Source organism: Colletotrichum siamense, assembly GCF_013390195.1.
Source record: "Colletotrichum siamense strain Cg363 chromosome Unknown KSG_Cg363_contig06, whole genome shotgun sequence".
NCBI classification, from domain to species: Eukaryota; Fungi; Ascomycota; class Sordariomycetes; order Glomerellales; family Glomerellaceae; genus Colletotrichum; species Colletotrichum siamense.
Window position 1 is genome coordinate 4754614 of NW_023501019.1, and position 20069 is coordinate 4774682.

General features: G+C 53.9%; 5 protein-coding genes across 5 annotated transcripts; 2 read left to right on the top strand and 3 right to left on the bottom strand.

The window, feature by feature from the left end:
* Positions 1 to 36: 36 nt before the first annotated feature.
* On the top strand, positions 37 to 3439 carry NOS2 (Nitric oxide synthase, inducible; the record flags this gene model as incomplete). The annotated part of the gene is made up of 6 exons (XM_036642132.1): positions 37 to 515; positions 565 to 665; positions 714 to 790; positions 843 to 1156; positions 1211 to 1349; positions 1400 to 3439. 6 exons carry the CDS (start codon positions 37 to 39, stop codon positions 3437 to 3439), a joined length of 3150 nt encoding a protein of 1049 aa, XP_036493082.1.
* Positions 3440 to 3803: 364 nt separating this feature from the next.
* CGCS363_v010284 (uncharacterized protein) lies at positions 3804 to 4277 on the bottom strand (the record flags this gene model as incomplete). Its single annotated transcript, XM_036642133.1, has 1 exon — positions 3804 to 4277. One exon carries the CDS (start codon positions 4275 to 4277, stop codon positions 3804 to 3806), a length of 474 nt encoding a protein of 157 aa, XP_036493077.1.
* An 889-nt stretch (positions 4278 to 5166) lies between these two features.
* CGCS363_v010285 (Uncharacterized protein) lies at positions 5167 to 7558 on the bottom strand (the record flags this gene model as incomplete). Its single annotated transcript, XM_036642134.1, has 6 exons — positions 5167 to 5709; positions 5759 to 6774; positions 6825 to 7105; positions 7161 to 7291; positions 7350 to 7476; positions 7536 to 7558. 6 exons carry the CDS (start codon positions 7556 to 7558, stop codon positions 5167 to 5169), a joined length of 2121 nt encoding a protein of 706 aa, XP_036493076.1.
* A 1037-nt stretch (positions 7559 to 8595) lies between these two features.
* On the bottom strand, positions 8596 to 10389 carry CGCS363_v010286 (putative transporter; the record flags this gene model as incomplete). The annotated part of the gene is made up of 4 exons (XM_036642135.1): positions 8596 to 9031; positions 9086 to 9885; positions 9946 to 9972; positions 10033 to 10389. 4 exons carry the CDS (start codon positions 10387 to 10389, stop codon positions 8596 to 8598), a joined length of 1620 nt encoding a protein of 539 aa, XP_036493079.1.
* Positions 10390 to 13555: 3166 nt separating this feature from the next.
* On the top strand, positions 13556 to 19668 carry CGCS363_v010287 (Histone transcription regulator 3-like protein; the record flags this gene model as incomplete). Its single annotated transcript, XM_036642136.1, has 4 exons — positions 13556 to 13558; positions 13615 to 13689; positions 13743 to 17722; positions 17772 to 19668. The coding sequence occupies 4 exons, from the start codon at positions 13556 to 13558 to the stop codon at positions 19666 to 19668; spliced, it is 5955 nt and encodes a 1984-aa protein (XP_036493078.1).
* Positions 19669 to 20069: the final 401 nt, after the last annotated feature.

A 20069-nucleotide genomic window follows, 5' to 3' on the forward strand; every position in this document is an offset into this window, starting at 1 on the left:
CCCCACATCTGATCGATCACATCACACAAGGCAGATATGGCATGTCCTTTCCTGCAGAGCACCCTCGCGGTGCCGCCCCGGCCGATCTCGGTCGAGCAAGAATTCGCCAACATCCGCGAGCAATACCCTTCATTGGCTTCGACAGGATGCACGCCAAAATTCTGCCAATCGGGTCGCATGACGCATATGGACGAGGATCGTGTTGGCCGAAATCAGTCTTATGCCCAAGTCCGCGAAGATGCCCTCGACTTCCTGCAGCAGATGTACAAGGATGGGCTCCTGACGATGGAGCAACTCCACCACCGCGCACATGAGGTTCTTCAGGAGATTCAGAAGAACTCAACAGAGGGCAGGTTCACATCCGCGTCTTGCGGACCAGAAGCACCACCCACAACGACAGACGGTCTTGTTGGCGGTCTCTGGACGCAGACATTCGAAGAGCTCGAGTTTGGTCTTCGGACGGCATGGAAGCACGCACGAAAGTGCATCATGAGGTCCGAATACAGAAACCTGAGGTACGTGTAACCCGTCTGAATTATTTGGGCTCTTAATTGACTTTTGAAGGCTGTGTGACTTGAGGCACGTCAGGACGAGCAAGAAGATGGCCGAGACTTTGATTGAGAATCTCAAAGTTGCCTACAACTCTGGCGAAATCAACCCTACAGGTATTTTGTTTGTTATCCCTGTCAATAAACTTGGCTGACTCATTTTAGTCTTCGTCTTTCCTCCGAGGGATATCAACAGCCGTGGTCCGATGATCTGGAATTCCCAACTGCTGTCATTTGCAGGAGTGAGTTCTTCTTTCACCTTGACCCCTCACTTACACCACTAACACCGTCAAGTATCAACAATCCAATGGTGAAATCCTTGGAGACCCCGCCAACGTCGAGTTGACAAACGCCATCATCGAATTGGGCTGGACACCGCCGCGATTCCGCTCACAATGGGATCTCCTCCCTCTCGTTACCATGGCCGAAGGCCAAGAACCCGTCATCACCGAGCTACCCAAGGATGCTTTCCCGCTGGTGCAGATTCGCCATCCAAAGCATCCCGGGCTCGAGACCCTTGGCCTGCGTTGGGTTCCCGCTCCAGCATTGAGCCGCCTTGGCTTCAGCATTGGCGGCGTTCAGTATACAGCAGCGCCCTTCATCGGGTGGTGAGTTTTCCTTGCTTCTGCCTCGCCTCAATGACGTGCCTAACCAGCCTACAGGTTCATGGATGCCGAGATTGGCGTTCGTAATCTTGCAGATTCCTTCCGCTACAACGCACTTCCCCAGATCGCCAAGGCGATTGGCTTGGTCGATGGGGATGTTGACGACTTGCCAGACTATGAACGTCTAGCTGTCTTGGTAAGCTCTTTTCTGCAACCCTCGGGAATCATGCTTACAATATCATGCAGTCTCGCGCGCAGCTCGAGCTCAACTACGCCACGTACTGGTCCTTCGCTCAGGCAGGCGTAAGGATGTCAGATTCTCTCGGCGCAGCAGAGCAATTCACCCAATTCGACGACGAGCACCTCATGAACAACGGCTTCCGCCTCCCCTCAGACCCATACTGGCTTGCTCCTCCGCAAGGGTCCATCATTCCTCTCTGGCACCGCGGCGGTTCCCCAAACTACCAGCCAAAGCCGCTCATCTGCCGCCACGCCCAAGATCCCATCAAGGCCTGGCGCCGGGAGCGACAAGCCCCTCGCACACGGCCGCATCCCGCATCGGACACGAAGCTCAACATCTCAATCCCGGTGCCATCGATTTCCCTCACGCGACCAGTAACGCCAGTATCTCCCTTCGGCACCGCATTCCTACCCGTGCCCCCTCCTGTCAGACCCCTAACGCCCCTGACACCGTTGTCTCCTCGCGGGCCCGGGCGCAGGATCTACATCGGATTCTGCAGCTCGGGCAACGTCGCGATCAAGCTGTGTAAGAGGCTGTGCGCGCAGCTGCAGCACGCGTGCGAGGTCAACCCCAAGCTAGGCACCGTCGTGCCACCGTGCACACTCAACGCCCTGCCCATCTCCATGATTGAGTCTGATGACGTATTGGTCATCGTCGCCAGCACGACTGGCCGAGGAGAGATTCCCCAGAATGGCAAGGCATTTGCGGATGCGCTCGCGAGGAACAAGGGCTTGTCGTGTCGGTATGCGATCTTTGCGAATGGCTCGCTGGAGTATCCGGATACGTACAATCAGGCAGCTATGGACCTTGAGGAGTTGCTGAGCAAGGGCGACGCTCAGCGGCTCATCGGTATGCGTGAGGCCGACACCGGGGCTGAGAACCCGCCCTGGTCGATTCTTGGGCAGTTCTTCGATCAGTGCCTTACCGCGCTGCAGAAGGCTAGCCCGGAGGACCCGGAAGGAAGTCCTTTGCAGCGAGTTACCCGACCTGCCCGGCCGTTTGACACTAGGCCGTGGTTTCAAGCCAAGGTCGTAGGCCAGCCTGTCATGGGGGCTGCAGCGGATGGCATGAAGAGGGTCACCCTTGACTTGGGTGATCGCGAATACCCTACCATGGGTAGTCTTTGGATCCTTCCCCCCAACTCCAAGACCAAAGTCTCTCGTGTTCTCGAAGCCCTCGGTCTTCGGTCTGAGGAGGTCTTGACACTTCCCGGGGAGCCTCCGGTCGGGGAATTCCTGCAGTGCTTTGCAGACTTGGAACAGCCATTCAAATCTGCGGCGTGGGCGGAAGGTCTTTCCATCACAGGCCTGGAGAGCTTGACCAAGCTTCCGATCGAAGATGCTGTGCATCTGGTTCCTTCAAAATGGAGGCAGACGGTGACTCTGGACGCCCTTTGCAGTGCAATGCCCACAATCCAGCCGAGGGAGTACTCGATCGCCTCCGACAGATCGCGAACCAAGTGTGCAGAGGGTAACACCCTTGATCTTCTCGTGCAGCACCATGCCAACGGAAGATTCTCCGACCGGTACCTCAACTGCTTCGAGGCCTTCGGAGCCGTGACCTGCAAGATTCGCCCTTCAGCTCACCTGGAAGAAATTGCGCGCAACCAAGATGTGCCAACCATTATCTTCACCACCGGATCCGGGATGGCGCCAGTGAGGGGCCTCCTACAGAACCGTCTGCAGCGGTTGCAATCCTCGCCCGCGCTGAAGAGCCCTACCATCAGTCTCTTTGCGGGGTTCAAAGCCTCCGATGAGACTCTTGTACGTGAGGCGGTGCAAGAAGCCGATGAAGAGGGGCTTTTCGACGTGCTGAGACTGACTGGAAGTAACAAGGGGAAGAAGAGAGCTCAAGATGCGATGCTTGAGCCGGGTGTGCGGGAGCAACTGAAGAAGAGTGTCGAGAACGGGGCGTTGGTGTTTGCGTGCGCGAGACCGAAAGCCGTTGATGATTTCTTGGGTAACTTGAGCGAGGTGTTGGGGCGTGATGCTAGGGAGGCGCTGGGGGATAGATTCGTTGCTGATGTTTATCAGCCTGCTATTTGAGGCATTACTCTTTCTTTTGTTTGCATCATAGACTTTGGCCTAGGGGCCTTATAGACCAAGCGAGGAGTTGGAGGATTTCTGTTGTCATTTTTTAAGCCGGAGAAAAGTTGCAACAATATGTTCATCGTACAATTATTTTTTCACTCAAAACCGTTCGCGCAACATACTGGTGCTTGACCAAGTGAACATGTACCTCTGATAATGCGCTAGGTGACAGACAAAGTTGATAAAATTCACAAGATGCAATTGTCTCAATCCCAAAGTGAAGTACGCCTTTATGGCTATTCATTATTGTTGTACATCATGATCGTAATAATCATACAATGCCCGACTCGCTAACCTTCCATTTCAAGTCCATCCAATTTTACCTGGGGTTCTCAGCCTCAGCAGAGGCCTGCGTTACGCTCTCGGGAGCAATGTTGCCCTCTGCAGAGATGCTGTCTGGGACAGACTCGGGGGTGTAGTAATCCGAGCCGGGGAACTTGTTGCCGCCGACTCCTGGCGGCTTAGTGCCGACGTTGTTTCTCACGGCACCCTCGCCTTGGAGGAGGACGTCGTTCTTCTGGTCCTGGGTTCCAAGCGAGGAGATCTTCTTGGCCGGTACGACGTCGTCGTCGTCCTGGGCTGGGTCCTTTGCGGGCTGCTCAGGCTTGTATGAGACATTGTTGGTAGGGTCGCCCTGGACGCTGACTGAGGCGCCGGGGAACTTGCGCTCTGCGACGGAAGAAACGCCGGCATCGTCGTTGCCCATAGGGCGGGCGGCTCCGGTCTTGGACTGGTAGGTGTTGAGGTCGAGCTGGGCGGCAATCTCGTTAAGCTGGTCCTTGGAGGGCGCCATTGTGTGTGTTGGTGTGTAGGAAATGGTGTAAACGATATAAAGGTGGTATAAGTGGTTCGGGTGGACGAATAGGGATATCCTGCAATGTTTTTTGAGGAGGTTGAAGTGGTTGATTTTATGATGAGAGGCAGAATCAGCTTCTTTCTGCTTGGAAGGTTCAACTTATGTAGTTGTCGATGAGGCTCGCCATCTGAACTTTGCTAGTCGACGTCATCTCGATGATTGTCGCTGGTGATATCACTACCCGCCATTTTGTGGCCCTGAGGTGGGGAGGACTTATCTCATCGACACTGATCGAACGGGCCCGACGCCGCTTGGCCGCCACAGGACCCCCAAAACCCTCCGAGCGGCCATGATAAAACATACCTTTGACGTAGGAGTGATATCAGTTGTCCCTGAGAGAATGGCACCCGATCGGCCTGGCTGGTTTTCATCGGGCGGCTAGGCTCGGTGAGCGGCCGGGGCCGTGAGTGCTCCGTGTGTTCGGTCAATCGCCCGGTCGCTAGCAACTTGTTCAGTGGGTCAGCGGTCTGGAACGTCGCCGCATCTTGGATGCGCACGCGACCGGCACAGTCATCTTCAACATTCGGTAGTAATGAATCTCAGGTAGTAGTGTTGACGGAACAAGGTATCATTTGACTCTGCATTACAGTCCTGAGGCCCAAACAGCCGCAGCTCATGCTTTTGAAATATCCCGACACAGCGCACCGATATAATTGTGAAGATGCACGCTGTTGTGGTAGAAAAAAACATGAGCAACCAAGTCATAATCCTGCAAGTCTCGTCTCGGGCATGAAGATACTGAAACACAAAACCCCTCCATTTCATCATCGACAGTTTGCTCCTAATAGCTGCCGGGCTCTCTGGTTGTTTTATAGAAGTGCTGCGCTTAGCCGTCGGTGCCGCTGCTGCGGAACGTAGCGCAAAGAGCAGCGTAGTGATGCGTGAGGTCGAGGACGTTCTGTGGCAGACTGGTGGCCTGGATGATGCTCCTGACCTTGACGGCGCCCTCGTCCTCGATGAGTGTCCGGATAGTATGGAGAAGCTCGGGAGAAAACTCCGAGTACCACCTGTATTGCCAGGTCACGAGACGAATCACAGACGCTACGGTCTCGCGAGTGTTCTTGTTCTGCTCAAAGACCCGTAAGATGCCGGTCAAGGCCTTGGGGCTGAACCTGGATGCGAGACAAGCTCTGTACGCCTCCACGGCCTCATCCGTGTGTTGAAGTCTCTCGGCAAGAGAACCGAGAATCTCCCATTCCTCGGCCGACTTCTTGTACTGCATGGACTGGGCGCGGTACTGAGCCATCTGCGTGCGCCAAATGGTGTAGACGCGCAGGTCCTCATACAACACCATGAAGAGGCTGTCTAGCCAACGCTCGCATAACCGCTTGTTGTTCAGCTTGGACAGGTGGTCATCACTTTGAGCGCCCTGTGATTTCGTTAGAAATGCCTATTGAAAGTTTGGTTCTAGCACTTACGTTTTCGGCGTCGCCCTTCAACTCGCCAGGATCTATCGCATGGCTGGGCTTCTCAACCGCTTCACCCTCCGACTGTCCATTCGTCGCCAAAGTCTCAGCAGTCGACTCGGTGTCTGCCGGCTTCGTCTCGTCTTTCTCTTCCTTTTCCTCCTTCTCGTCGTCATCCTCGTCCGAGTCCGATTCGGACTGATCGCCGTTCGTTGTTGGGTCTGGGGTACCCCGAAGCCCATCGGTACTCGGGTTGCGAGGTGGCTGCGGCTCGTGCTTCTCTGAGCGGTACTCATCCTCCATAACGAAGACAGTGCTCCGAATCTTCAGCAGTTGATCCCATCCAATCTTCGCCGTCATCTCCGTCAAAATGCTGTAGGCCTGCTTGAAGGTACCCTTGTACACAGCAGCGCGCAGGTTCAGTAGGCTAGCATCAACCTGCTCCGAGTACCTGGATTCGGGTTCGCTATCGATTTCATCGAGACGAGTTTCCGGCAGAGTCGGCAAATGAACGTCCTTAGGCTCAGGCATCTGTGGCGCATCCTTGTCCTGGTACGTGAACATGGGACAGGAGTTGAGAATCGTCAGGGCATTCTCCCAGTCCTCCATGGCAACATAAACCTGTGCCAATCTTGCCCAAGTGCCAAACTCGCTAGGTGCGGCAATGGTGCTGCGATCAGCACACCCAAGAGCCAGACGAAGTCTTTCCTCCTTTTGCTCAGGGGTCGCGGCAGTCTGCGCCTTCTTGAGCAGGAATTCGGCTTGGGTGTCGAGCATCACATAGTCCATCGGAGATTCCTTGAGAGCCTGGTGGAGTACGCGAACGCCCTCAACCTCCTCATTGCCCATGAACAGAACCTTGGACAACAGAGAGGAAACCTCGATGTTCTGGTCTCTCAGCTTCTCGAAGAGATTGATGCCCGAGGCGTACCGGCCGGTGGTCTGGAAGTACTTGAGAAGGCCAGCGGTCAGATGGTTGGAGACATTGTTCGGCACTTGAACAACAGAGTCGGAACCCAGCTGCCAACCTGGAGTAGAATCAGTATCGGAGTTGTTCAAGAGACAAGACCTTTCATACCTCGAAAGAAAAGCTGCTCGGCGGCATTGAGGAAACGGTGTTCGGTTTCGGTATTGGTGACGGGGTTGAACCTGCGTACACCCATAATCTTTCGAATGGTTTCTCCGCTTCCATCGTCGGCGTAGGAGTAAGCTCGGAGAACACTGCAGAGATATGTCTCTAGCCACAGGTCGTCCGTCGCCTTGCGCTTCTCGCCCCGCTCGTCTACGCAGTAGCTCTCGACAGTACCGGGTATCGTGACGTGGACGCGCATGTCCAGTCGTGAGAAGGCATTGTAGCAGCTAGCAAACAGATCAGCGTCAAGGGACTCGGGGATGGCGCATGAATTTGTCGTACCAGTAGAGACCTTCAGAGATCTTTGTCTGGGCGGCCTGGCCATGCTCGCGGTAGGTCAGGGTGTTGATGTAGGCGGCAAGACTGGCGGACGAGGAGGCATCGACACCGGTGACATGATGGTAGACTCCGAGCTGGAAGAGAAGCGGTCAGCAATGGACGGGAGCATGAGGGGGTATCGAGATCGCATACCTGTTTGCCAGGGTTTCTTGTGGCCTGCTTCAGGAGATGGACGAGATCAGGGGGGCCAAGCTCGCGCAGGGAGATGAGGGACTCGGTGCGGGCATCAATTGATTCAGACAGAATCTCTTCCGTGAGCCTAGTGACAGCATCAGTATGGGAGACGAGGATGGAAGTCGCAAAGAGCGGTTGACGGACTCTGGCACGGCCGGCGCAACCATTGCGGCGGTGTTACTAGGTGTCAAGCTTCAGCGGTAGCAGATGGGCTCGAGGCTGTCGTCGACGGGATACGGTGTTAGGAGCTCCGAGGTTCGACTTGAAGCATGCGGTCGCGGTAGAAATGCAGCTTCCTGTGGGAATCGCGGGCTGGAACAGATGGCTGGGAGTAGAGGGATGGCCGCGAGGGGCTCGCAGTCGCAAACCGAAGTGTGGTTGGTGAGATTGGCGAGGGATAGATGGATGCTTGCCTGGCCTGTCCTGGCCTGGTTTTGGCGTGTGGCAGAGGCGGGATGGCGAACGAGGGAGTGCGGCGTCAATTGATTGAGGTGCCTGGCAGGGTAAGGTACCTGAGGTACGGATACTCTGTACTGCGTAGGTAAAGGCAAGGTACAAGCAAAGCACCACCTTTGGGGCAGGTGGTGAGCTTGGACTCTCTGGTGACGGGCGGGAAACCTGCTGCTGCTGCTGGCTACCCCCTGGCCTGGCGTTTCTGGTGCTGTCGCCTGTGGGTGATTTGCTGTGCTGATGGGCTGGAACAATATTACTGGATTCGCAGCGGATAGCAGGGAACAATGGCAAGGGCCGCCATTGGTTTGAAAGGCGTTGCTGAAGGGGGAGCTGGGTGGGCTGGACGTGGAGCTGCCGCAGCTGGGCCTCGTGAAACCTGGTTTGCCGTGTTCCTGGATTGCCAGCTGCCAGCTTGTCCACTTCATTATGTCAGCCACAGGAGGTGGAGCACAGACCACGCGTCCACGCAGCCAGTGAGTGACATGAACGGGACACATCACCGCCTGAGCCTCACTTTGCGTTTGTGGCGCACCAGATTCATGTGGCTGTGGTGGATGCACGTGTGGTCCGTGGACGCCATCATCACCGAATTCACGCCGATCTTGAATGCCCACTTTTACATCTCATTATTGGGTATATTTGCGCAGTCATGGACTGACTCCATGCCGCTGTGAACACAGCAAGTAATGGTCTTTATACTTGCGCAAGGGAGGCCTCACACATTACAATACAGCCAGCTTCCTACCTACCCTTAGTAGATGTAGCGGAAGTTCTTGTTCTCCTGGTCCGTCAAATCATCGAAGCCGTGGGTGGTGTCAATCTCAGCACCGTACTTCCTGTCCTTCTTCTTGTTGCGCCAGACCAGGTTCCAGCGAAGGAACACAATGACACCGACCAGGACGGAGTAGCAGACGAGGTGAATGGTCAGCGCCTTGATGTAGCGCGGCGCGTCACCGTCGAAGAAGACCTGCGGGCCCGCAGCATTACCCGCGCACCAAGCCAAGAAGTTCAGCGTAATGCAGACAGACTTCTTGGTCTGCCCTCCGACGTTTCGCGTCAGCATGGACATGCCGAGACCCTGCGCGGCCCAGAAAGTGAAGACGATCCAGTAGCTGATCAGGAGACCAGCCTTGGTAGACTCGTTCTTGTTCGGCACAGTCATGATGACAATCGTACCAATGAACGATCTAGGTAGAAAGAGTCAGCTGAGTTTCTCTGCCGTGGAAAGGTGCGCAACTCACGGTATTAGGAAGACGGCCATGGTGATCAGATTCTGGTTCCATTTCTTGGTTGCCCAGGCCGAGGTCATCAATGTGAAGATGATGATAGCACCCAGAACCATGGCCAGAAGCTGGGTCTGCAGAAGCGAGAAGTTCAAGCCCTTGAGGATAATGTTGTAGAAGGCACCGAGTCCGGATGTGGGGAGAGTCGTGCAGATCTGGATGAGCATGTAGCAGTACGTCTGAGGGTCGGTGAAAGCCTCCTTGACCTGGTAGGCACGGAACGTCTTGTTCTGCAGACCCGTCTGGTTGGAACGAACACGCTCAACCATGAGCTTCTTGTCCTCTTCCGAGAAGCACTTGGCACGCATGGGGCTGTCGGGCAGAGTCCAGAGGACGTACAGGCCCCAGAGGAAAGACGCGCTGCCATAGGTGATGAAGATTGCTTGCCACGAGCGAATGGCGGCGTTGCCCGGCGGGTTACCGTCCTGGAAGCTGGGATGCCTAATGTGGGAGAAGGCGTAGGCCAACAGACCACCGCAGATCTGCTGCATGCCGTTCATCATGTACCAGTAGGTGACAACCTGGGCCTGCTCCGAGCGCTTGTACCAGATCGAACTCATGATCAGGAAGGCGGGCTGGCAAACAGCCTCGAAAATTCCGAGCAGAGTTCGGCAGGTGATCAGAGCCGGATAGCTGAAGCATGCGGCGTGGCAGCAAAGCACAACACTCCATGCCAGAATGTTGAAGCTGAGGTATTTGGCGACAGGCACACGTTGGATCAACCAGTTGGTCGGGTATTCAACAATCAGAACGGCAATCTTTGCGTGGATTCGTCAGTAACTGGCCGGCTCGACGTGTCTCAAGAGAAGGCTACTCACGTAAATACAGGTGGTGAGCCATCCCCACTGTGAATGAATTCGTCAGTAACTGGCACACATCGGACATATCTAGGACCTGATACTCACGTAGTAGTTTTGCTTGAGGATTGGAATGTCATCACGGATACCCATGATGGAGCTGAAGGACATGGTTCCCTTGTCCAGCGCCTGGAGGAAGTAGGTCACCACCATGATGGGCAGGACGCGTCTGTCGATAAGCTTCTTCAGGCGCTTGTTCTCTTCCTCTGTGATGACAACAGCGCCGGTGGCATCGGCATACTCGGCGATTTCGTTGTCGATACGGTCGTAGTTGACGTGGTCGCCTTTGGCGTCAGCACCAGACAAGGTGCGCTCGACCTGGGTGGCATCTTGACCCTTCTCTTCAGACTGGCGAATGATCTCAGGGGAGGAAGGCTGAACGGCCTCCTGGCTGGCTCTACCCATCTTTGCAAAGCGTCCAAAGGTCTCGCGAAGAAAGATAGTGACTTGTCGAGGTGAGGGACGGAGGGAGGGAGTCAAGAAAGAGTCACATCGAGGGACAGGCGGAACAGGCGCGACGACTATCTTTAAAGGGTTGTCCTCTCCGCGTGGATGTCGACCTTCTCCAGACTCCAGATTACCCCGTGTGGCCCCAGAGTTTTCTCACCCCACGGTCATGTTGGATGCAACGTTGGCGGTGTGGAGTTGGCCGTTACCAACTCCGTACAATGTCGGCCCAAAACACCCCGAAGCAGGCTCGTGATGGGCTGAGAATCGTGTTTCCTACAGCAGGCCTGAGGCAAAGATGGTGCCGTCTCACCCATCACTCGTCGTCGATTCGGCCGCGAATTGATTCACCACGGGTGTGGCGCCAAACAAGCATCGGTGTAATGCAATGCGACATCGGTTGTTCTGCTGTTTTGGGGACCAAGCCTTCGCTCTTTGCAGGCCTCGAGATAACACCAAGACACGCCTAACACCTTGGCAGTCGAGTTCTCTGCCGCTGTTCGGGGAAGTGGTGTGCCGACGACGAGGATTATTCCGGAAAGCTGTCTTGGCGCAATTAGTTGACCGGGCGTATTTCCTGTTGGAACTTCGCAGGTTGGGGGGGAAATACTGCAGAGAAAGGTGAAATGACCCCCAGCAACCCATCCCCAGAAGGGGTCACCACACCCTTATGCGGGGTACAGCCAATCACACTTACATCTTATCCATTTTTACCCCAATCACAGTCAGTAGGCTAACTGAAATCAGTTCGTGTCATGTTGCTACCCCACAACACCCAAATCCTTCGGATGGCTCCAGACCAAGCCCTTGGCGGAATCTCGTCAGAACTATCCGGCCACGCAGACAGATGTTCATCCAGAATATGACCCAAACTTTCGGATGAGCGGGTAGAGTGCCTTGGAGAAACATTAGGCTCGCTTCCCATGGTCTTTTTGAATAGAAAAACTTGACCATGGCCCCTGGACGATGATTCAGCACATTCGATGGAGTCTGGATAAGGTACGCCTGGTTCCACACACCCCACGATGGTTTTGCGGGGAGAGACCCTCCACAGCGTCCGTCCCATCCTGTCCCGTGGGGAAGAAACCCAACCGTGGGATATACGACGTTGCCATCTATGCATGAACCACAGCGATCTGCGCCCTTATTCATGGGTTGATGGCTACTGAGAGGTGTGTTTCAACTCCATACCTGTGGTCGTGATGTTGGAGAAGCGCGGGGTATGATTTGGGGGAAGGTCGATCTGACAAGACTTGGCTTGATCACTTGGCTCGATCGTCAAGGACCGCCTCCTCACGTTTGGGGAAGAAGTTGCATCCATAAAAAAAAAACAAGAAATGTCTAAGCCCTATTCGAGGTTGTATCATTGGCTTCCCGCCTTGGCGCCTAGTTTCCCCTGGCTTAGCTTCAGAGCCGCAAAATGCTTGCTTGCAGCTGGCCAACAACTGAATTTCGTCTTGAACACTGCACATTTGGTCCTCGAGCGGAACTCTATTCCGAGCAGTTTGTAAATTGTGAACTCGAACAATCCTGAAGCGGTCCATGAGATGATAGCACGGCCTCTATCTCGACCCAGCGCAGGTCATAACGTTGTTCACGACTGTATTGCCAACCATCCGCGGTGTGTTCGTGATGTCTTGCGAAAGGACACCTCTGGCCGCACGAGATCGAACCAAACATAAACACGCGTTGCTCTCATGCTATCATTCAGATTCTCTTTTCATACTCCGTCATTGCGTTCACATTTCCCCCGCATCTCTTTTGGCGCGAGGTTTGAAATAATAACGAGCAGCCTGTGTGACTGCCTAGTAGAACGTTCGTGGCCAGACTGCCCAATACCATAGCACAAGCACAAATAACTAAATTTAATCCACGAGCAAATCCCTACACAACTTTCGTGTGCGTTGATCAGCGGCCGGCTTGGACTTTCTCAAGAGACCAGCGGCTGAGATTTAAATTGTTCATAGCAACTAGAAGACGGAATGACCACGAATTTGTGGTCAAGTCCAAAATCATGCGGGGCTACTCACATTACAACTTAATTACTTCCATTTTACAAATCAATTATCACACGACCTGATGATTCTGGCTCAGAGCTTTCGATGAAATAAATGAGAATTCTAACCTAATTAATATTTATTCAGCGAGACTTATTAAACACACCCTTGAAGTCTAAAGAAAGGACACTACATTAAGTACATATTGAAGTTTGTAAAACGAGATCTCAGAGTTCTGGGATGTACTGGCAATGAACCGCAGGTTGCCTCATGAACAAACTTACTTGAGAGTATTACTACTAGCGAACACGGCCAGGTAGTTGAGTTGCTGAGTGCGAGAGACAAGCCTTCCAGTTGATATTTCCCGGGCTTAGTATCTGCAAACCATCGTTCGATTCCCAATATCGCTATTGTTGCCTTTTTCCTCTCTTTTTTTCCTCTCTCTTCAGCTAAAGTGCTGTAAGCACTGACAAGTACAGTTACACAGCCAAAGCAAAAGCTTTGAGCAGCAGCCCTTAAAACAGGTGATGTCCATTAAGAGAAAAATGTTGCGAGAGTTTCATGCTTGCTTTTCATGTTTAGTTAACGCACCCCTTTCTGGGAAAAATTCATACTGACATACGGAAGTTGACGATGAATGCCACCGCTTAACGCCCAACGCCGCAAAAGCCAAGCTGCTGCACAAGGTTCCAAGACACACCTCAGATATTTTTCCACCCTCTCAAACAATGTTTGGAGTTGAAGCCACAAGATGATGCTATCCCGACAATACTTTATGTACGAGAGAGCGCCTTTTGGACACCCATGATAGCTTCATGCGAGAGTGTCTCTTCAGATGTGGCGCAGTCGGTGCTTGCGCCACTTGACATCATGTCTGCCAAATCCTGCGCCACGCCTCAAAGCTCTGCGCACGGAGCACCAATTTAACGATCTGCGAAAGTCAGGTCGCGTCAAGCAGCCACGCGCTGGTAGGGATTCCACCAGCGACATGCACCGCGGCACAACTCCATCATCAGCATTGTTTCCCGCCGAGATAACCCTGAATGGCAGTCGCCAGTCCTGATACCCAAAGGAAAGAAGAATATCAGTTTCGGTAATTCAGCTGCTCCCGGGAGCAAATCGTCAAAATGGTTCGTCCCTAGGCTATGCGACCGATCGCGACCAGCTAAAGCTAACCAACATGCAGCCGGCTTTTCAGGCAATCAATGTCGAGCCCGAGGAGAACATTGACGATGAAATCGACACCACCCGCGAGCTTCACGTACGTGATGGATGTTCTCAAGAGCCACTTGTGCCTTTCTGACTGGGATGCAGGTCGATGAAGCTTTGAAGCGCTTCCAAACAGCTCTCAAGCTCCACGCCCAAGGCCCCCGATTCTTTGACGAAGCCGCCGATGCCTACGATGACCTGTTCAAATCCGAAATATTCAAGTACCCCGAGGCTGCCACCGAATACGACAGAGCAGAGCGACACCCTGACCAGCTCATTACCGATGCCGCCCTTGCTGGCAACTTGGAACTACAGGTTGCCGATGTCGATACAGCCACTAGCAGTCTACCCCAGGCATTTTTCCTCGCACACAAGAACCGCGGCCAGTTTCTTCTCGACAAGACCCGCCATGCAGCCCGCGTCGACGGCGCCACCTATTTCGAGCAGGATGCGGCCCTCCAGAACATGCGCAGCGCCCTGACCGATTTCAACGCCGCACTCGATCGCGATCCCTCTGACGCCGAGCTTTGGAGACGCACTGCCCGTGTCGCCGCTTCTCTCAAGAGTTCAAGAATAAGCAGGTACTGCCTGGAAGCTGCCATCGAACTCGACGATGATCCGGCCGTTTTGGAGGTCGAGCCGCCATCTCTTGCCGAAGGTTTCGCAGGACAGCAGTTGAAAGACCAGCTGCAAGTCCTGGGCGACGAAATTGCCTTGTCTCATCCGATCATGGGTCCTTGGGTGAAAAGAGAAATGCCCGATTTCATCAAACGTCATCTCGATCCGATCCCCTTTCTGCCGAATCCAATCAAGGATCTCGAGTCTGCGCGCACGACAATCGAGGAAACCGGCAAAACGCGTTTAACAATTACCCTCCCGAATGCATCATGGGTCGACCTCGGAATGGCGCTCATCCACTTCGTCCTGGAGCGAGGACAGACAAGCCGAGCGGTAGTAATTGAACTTCCCGAGATGGAAGTTGACGAGGATGTAGTCATGGAGAGTCAGCCAGAGCAGGAAAGTCAAGTAAACGGTTCCGAGGCCAAGGAGGGATCTGTCGACAACGAGAAGAAGCCAGAAGCCAATGGAGAGAAGAAGTCCGTCGAAAATGACAAGACTGGAGATGAAAAGGAGGCCACCCCTGATGAGGCTCCGAAGGTCCCCGAGACCACCCGCGAAACACGTAAGGGAAGAAGCGCCTCTCAGCCGAATAGAAAGCGGTCGCAGTCGGCCGCTGGGCTCCCGGAGAACCAAGACGACGAAAGTCTCGTTGAGAAGAGGAGTAAGCGCATCCGACGGAGGGAAACAGCACAAGCGGAGGAGGTCATAGACCCTAGCGCTGTGCTTGCGACTCAGCTGGCACCCTACCAAGCAGCCGACCAGAACCTATTCCAGGCCACCAAGAATATGCTGGAAAATATCGGTGTCACGAATCAGGCCGTTTTGGATCGGATCAGCGAAGTATTGGATTCATTAGCATCCGAGGATCGCGCAGCATCCATCAAGAACCAAGCTACCATGGATCTTCGAAATGCGATCGTTTCCTTCAGCGAGGAAAACGCGAAGATTCTACTCAACAAGCAGGCTCCAGCATCTCTGAGTCTGTCGTCGTTCCTGGAGCACGCTAAAGGTGGTTCTCAGAAGACGTCCGTCATCCCTCCGTTCAAAGAGACCCAAGGCATTGCCGCCTTCGCCAAGCGAGTCAATGCATCCTGGATGACCGCTCAAGAGGTCGCCTATGAATGGATTAAGACAATCTGCCCTAGCTATCTGCAAACGAAATGGTCAGATGCAATGAAGACAGCCGTTGTACAGGTTATTAGCCGATTTGACCAAGACATTCTTCAGGCTATCAACTATGACCTGGAATGCGCGCATCGCTCAGCGGGCAGCGAAGACGCCTATGCCTTCATCAAGGATATTGTTGAGATGCTGTTCGAGATTCATCTCGACGTATACGAGAGGATTACGAACCCTAACAGTGTCGTGGACTACAGTATTCGTGTCGAGGCCAAAGGTCGCTTGGGGCGTTGGCTGGATATTGCCTCGGGTTTGCTTCGAGGAAGTCCTCAGGAGGGCAACGAGAAGCTGACAGCCCGGTTCCTTTGGGCTGCGATCTTTTCCACGACTCTGACGGAGAATGCTTCCAGAGAATACATCCTGCAGTGCTGGACAAGTTTACGGGATTTTCTCGCAGATGGTCAGGTTGACCAGCTCTATCTCCCCAACAATCCGGTTATCCCAGAGATTTCCGAGGCTGCAGCCGACAGGGAGATCTCAAAGTTGACAACCATGGACTTCTTTCTCGGCCTCTTCCAGGATAACGTCAGTGATCCTGTCGCTGTTATCGAGAACCTTGAGCCTGTTCTCAACCCTAGCTCCGTCTACGTGTCTATTCCACCTGAGGAATCCGCAAAGAACGGCGAGGGATCTGGCCGCTCCAAACCTAAGAAGGTTCCCATCAAGGAGTACGCGACGCAGAGCTTGCAAGACCTATGGAGGTTCCTTCTAGGCACCAGCACAGAGCTACGATTGTTCCTTTGGTCACGTCTCAGTGATGCATACGGCACGATCAAGTATTCCACGAAGCAATTCTCATGCCAACTAAAGGCAATCGAGATGCTCACAGCGGATCTTGAGAGCGACAGCTACCTGAAGAATGCACCGGAAACCAGGCCGCCGCTTTTGCTTAAGATGCTCAAATCTCTCGATGACCTCTTGATCACGGCTCTTTCGCTAGCGCTGAACGACACTTCTGCCTATGACATTGTTGACGAAGAGCACTTGCGGACGACATCTGCAGCTCTGGCAAAGCTGAGCTCCATGCTTCATGCTTCGGCGATGCACGAGGATGAAATTCGCATCGGCATGACGCGCATACCACCAAACAGCCCCTCGTTCCAGGCATTCCTCAACAAATTGCGTGAGATTCAAGTGCGCGTGTGGTGCCTCCAGTACACGGTGATCAAGGTCGGCGTCAACCAGAACCGGACAATGTTTCCTCAGCCTGAGATGGAGCTTGCAGACTACCTGTCAGCTATACATCAAGTTTTGGGTCTGAGAAAGTGTTGCAAGGCATCCAACAAGATTTTCCTCAAGATGATGCGCGTTGAGCTCCTCAAGTTCAAGAACATCGAAAACTGGGAGGACTACCTAGGCCAAGTCCTGTACGACCTTCACGGATTGAAGCTCGGCGTGGGGGTTGGGGAGGTCCAAGACCATGGATGCCCACCAGAGAAGCTCGAGAAGCGCAACGCGATGCAACTTGTCGACAAAATCACGGTTTTGGCAAGAAGGATGCCCAGGAAGGACCTGCTCAAGTCGGACCTCAAAACAACGATCGAGCACATGCAGGGAGCAATTGGCCAGACCAAGTCTACTCCTCAGATGATTCACAACCTCAGGAACTTCACTGAATATTTGAAGCGACCTATCCATCCTTTGCGGTTGTATCAAGCCTTGACTGGCGGCGTCCAGCTCGACGTTGTTGCCGTCAATACGCCGGAGAGCGCCCTCGCCAAACACGGCTGGTTCTTCCTGCTAGGCATGATTGCGCTCACCAGGTTCAAGCAAGTCGATTTGAGCAAAAGACAGACACCCGGCGCTACTGACGACTTGCGACTTGCTGCGACCTTTTTGCGACTCCAACTCCAGTTCACTCCGGATAAGTGGGATGCATGGTTCCGTCTTGCTGAATGCTTTGACTACGAGCTTGACGAAGCCGTTTTGTGGTCGGCTGACAAGATGAACAAGGAGCGCGGTGAACTGCTCAAGTTTCAGCGCAACTCAATCCACTGCTACACGCTTGCGCTCTCCAACTCCTGGGAGATTGACATCGACGACGAAGACGAAGACCCCTTGTACGAACTCTATCACAACTTCGCCATGCGGTTGTACGCATCCAGCCGTGAGCCCCTTGCAATGGAGCCCTTCCAACATGCAGACCATGAACGTTTTTTCATTGAGAATATGGGTAATGGGACGTTCAAGAGGGCCGTTCACGAAGAAATGCAGGACTACAAAGTGTGGAAGTACGCCGCGGGCTTGTTCAAACGGGCCATGCGACGCAAGCCACAGGACTGGAGGTGAGTCTCGTGTCGAGCAACGCACCAATTTGAAACTAATATCCAATAGGAACCCATTCATGCTTACGAAGTGTCTCTGGAAGATGTACCAGAAGCCTGTTGATCAGTTGTCGGAGAAGAATCGCCAGACTCGTCCCTCAGTTGACTATTTGATCTCGGCTCTGGAGCATGCTGTCGAGGTGGTTGCCGCTGTGCCCAAATCAAGGCATAGCGACCCCATCTTGGAGCCTCACTACAAGATTGTGTCCATCGTGCACAAACTCGTCATCCGAAATGATCTCACGTGGCAAGAGGGCGCTGATATTTTGTCAAGACAGCCATTTGGCATGGAGCTCGGCGACGATATTACTATGAATGATGTCGAAGATTGGGAGGAATACGTCATCAGGAATCTGCACCACCTTCGAGACAAAGACAAGTCAAACTGGCAGCACCGCATTATCATGCGCCACGCACGTCTCCTGTTTGACGAAGATGGCGAGTCTCCCGAGCTTGTCCAAGCCAAGGCGGCATTCAACGTGTTGAGGGAATCCATGTTCACGAAGACGATGGTCATGAATGTCTGGAAGTGCGATGCCGAACGTCCCGGACGACATCACGTTTACACTACTCAGTACATTCGATTCATGGTCAGACTTTTGGTGATTATGAACGACAGAGTCAACTTGGAGATGGTTCTCAGACGCCTGCGAAAGAAAGGCGCCGACTTTTACCATTTCAGCGATTTATGGCAACACTGTTGCATGGCCTATGTCAGGCTGTTGAGGCAAGGCTTCCAGATTTCTCAAACTCTGGAGGACTCGTTTAAGTCAACGTCGATGGAGGAGCTAGAAATCATGGCAGATCGCATCACCGAATGGGCAGGAGGTCCGGCCACCGACATCCCCGCTTTCAACTGTTTGAAGGAGACAATAGAGTTGAAAAAGCTCAATGGTGGACTCATGAAGGCGGGTGCGCTGGACGACCTCATCAACGACTGTTACGCAATCATTTACCAAGAGATTGGCCCTACCCTGCCAGGCCCCGAGCCTCACGAAGTTCTCGAAGCGCGCGCAAGAGCCCGCGCTCGGGAGGAGGCTGACGGCGGCGGTGAGCTGAAGCCACAAAACTCGCTCGGAAATCTCTTGAACCCCCAGGGCTCCCAAGACTCAGTCGCAATGGAAGAATCCGGCGATAAGACTGCCGCTGCCCCTGAAGCAGCCCCGAGACGCCGTGTTGGTGTGCGAAGGCCTGACATAATTCGCAAGGCCGAGCAGGCCTTTGCTCGGTTTGGCGAGACACCCAAGGCTGCGATCGCGCCGTCCAAGTCCCGCGTTGGTTCGGTCTCGAGCGGCAGGATGGGGCACACACCTACGGGAGACGTCGACGAGGGCAGCGACGCCGAAGAGCGTGTCGAGGGTGCAGAGGGCCGCGAGGATGGTGAAGACGTGGAGATGAAGGACGACACGGCGGTTGAAGCCGAAGAGGGCGAAGAAATGGATGAAGGTGAAGAGGGCGAAGAAGCCGAGGACGGTGAAGAAGAGGCACCTGCACAAGCCACGGCAGCATCCAGCCCCCGGGGTAGTATCCACGACTCGGCCGATGACGAAAGTGAACTTAGCGATGTTCCTGATGACTGGGACGAGGAGCCTCCGCCATCGATGCTCTTCCCCAACCTGAGGAAGAGTGTGGACACAGCAAGGGAAGCTAGCGGCGATTCCACGGAAGAGGAAGAAGAAGAGGATGAAGGGGAAGAGGGAGAGGATGAGGAAGAGGCAGAGGACGAAGAAGGTGAAGAGGAAGAAGAAGAAGAAGATGGTGAAGAAGCAGAAGAAGGCGAGGAAGGCGAGGAGGCAGAAGAAGGTGAGGAAGGTGAGGAAGAAGAGGGCGAGGAGGAAGAGGGCGAGGAAGAAGAGGAAGAGGAAGAGGATGGGGAAGAGCAAGCTGAGGAAACTGTTGAAGAGTAGAATTCGACACAGCGATATTGGACGTGGCCATCAGTTGACCGGTGGCGTCAACAGACAGCAGCAGGGGTTATGGATGAAGAAGCACTGAGAGACACTGGCGTCTTTGAGTATTGTGTGAGATATTATTAGAGTACCAGTCAAGGGACAAGGCAAATAGCATGATTTCCATCCCAAGGCCAGCAACACCTCTTTGACTGTCCAGCCTGGTGAACAACAAACGGTCTGCTGTTCAGTGAATCTTGAACCAAGTGGCGAGCCCCTTGAGCTAATGTCTCTTTGCAAGCAGTCCAGTCAAGCCGCAGCCTGCGTGAGGGGCATGCCACTTCACGATGTCTCATGACCCCGACAAGCCGCAACGACCTCATCAAGCCGCAACAGCCTGTGAAGGACTGTCGATGACC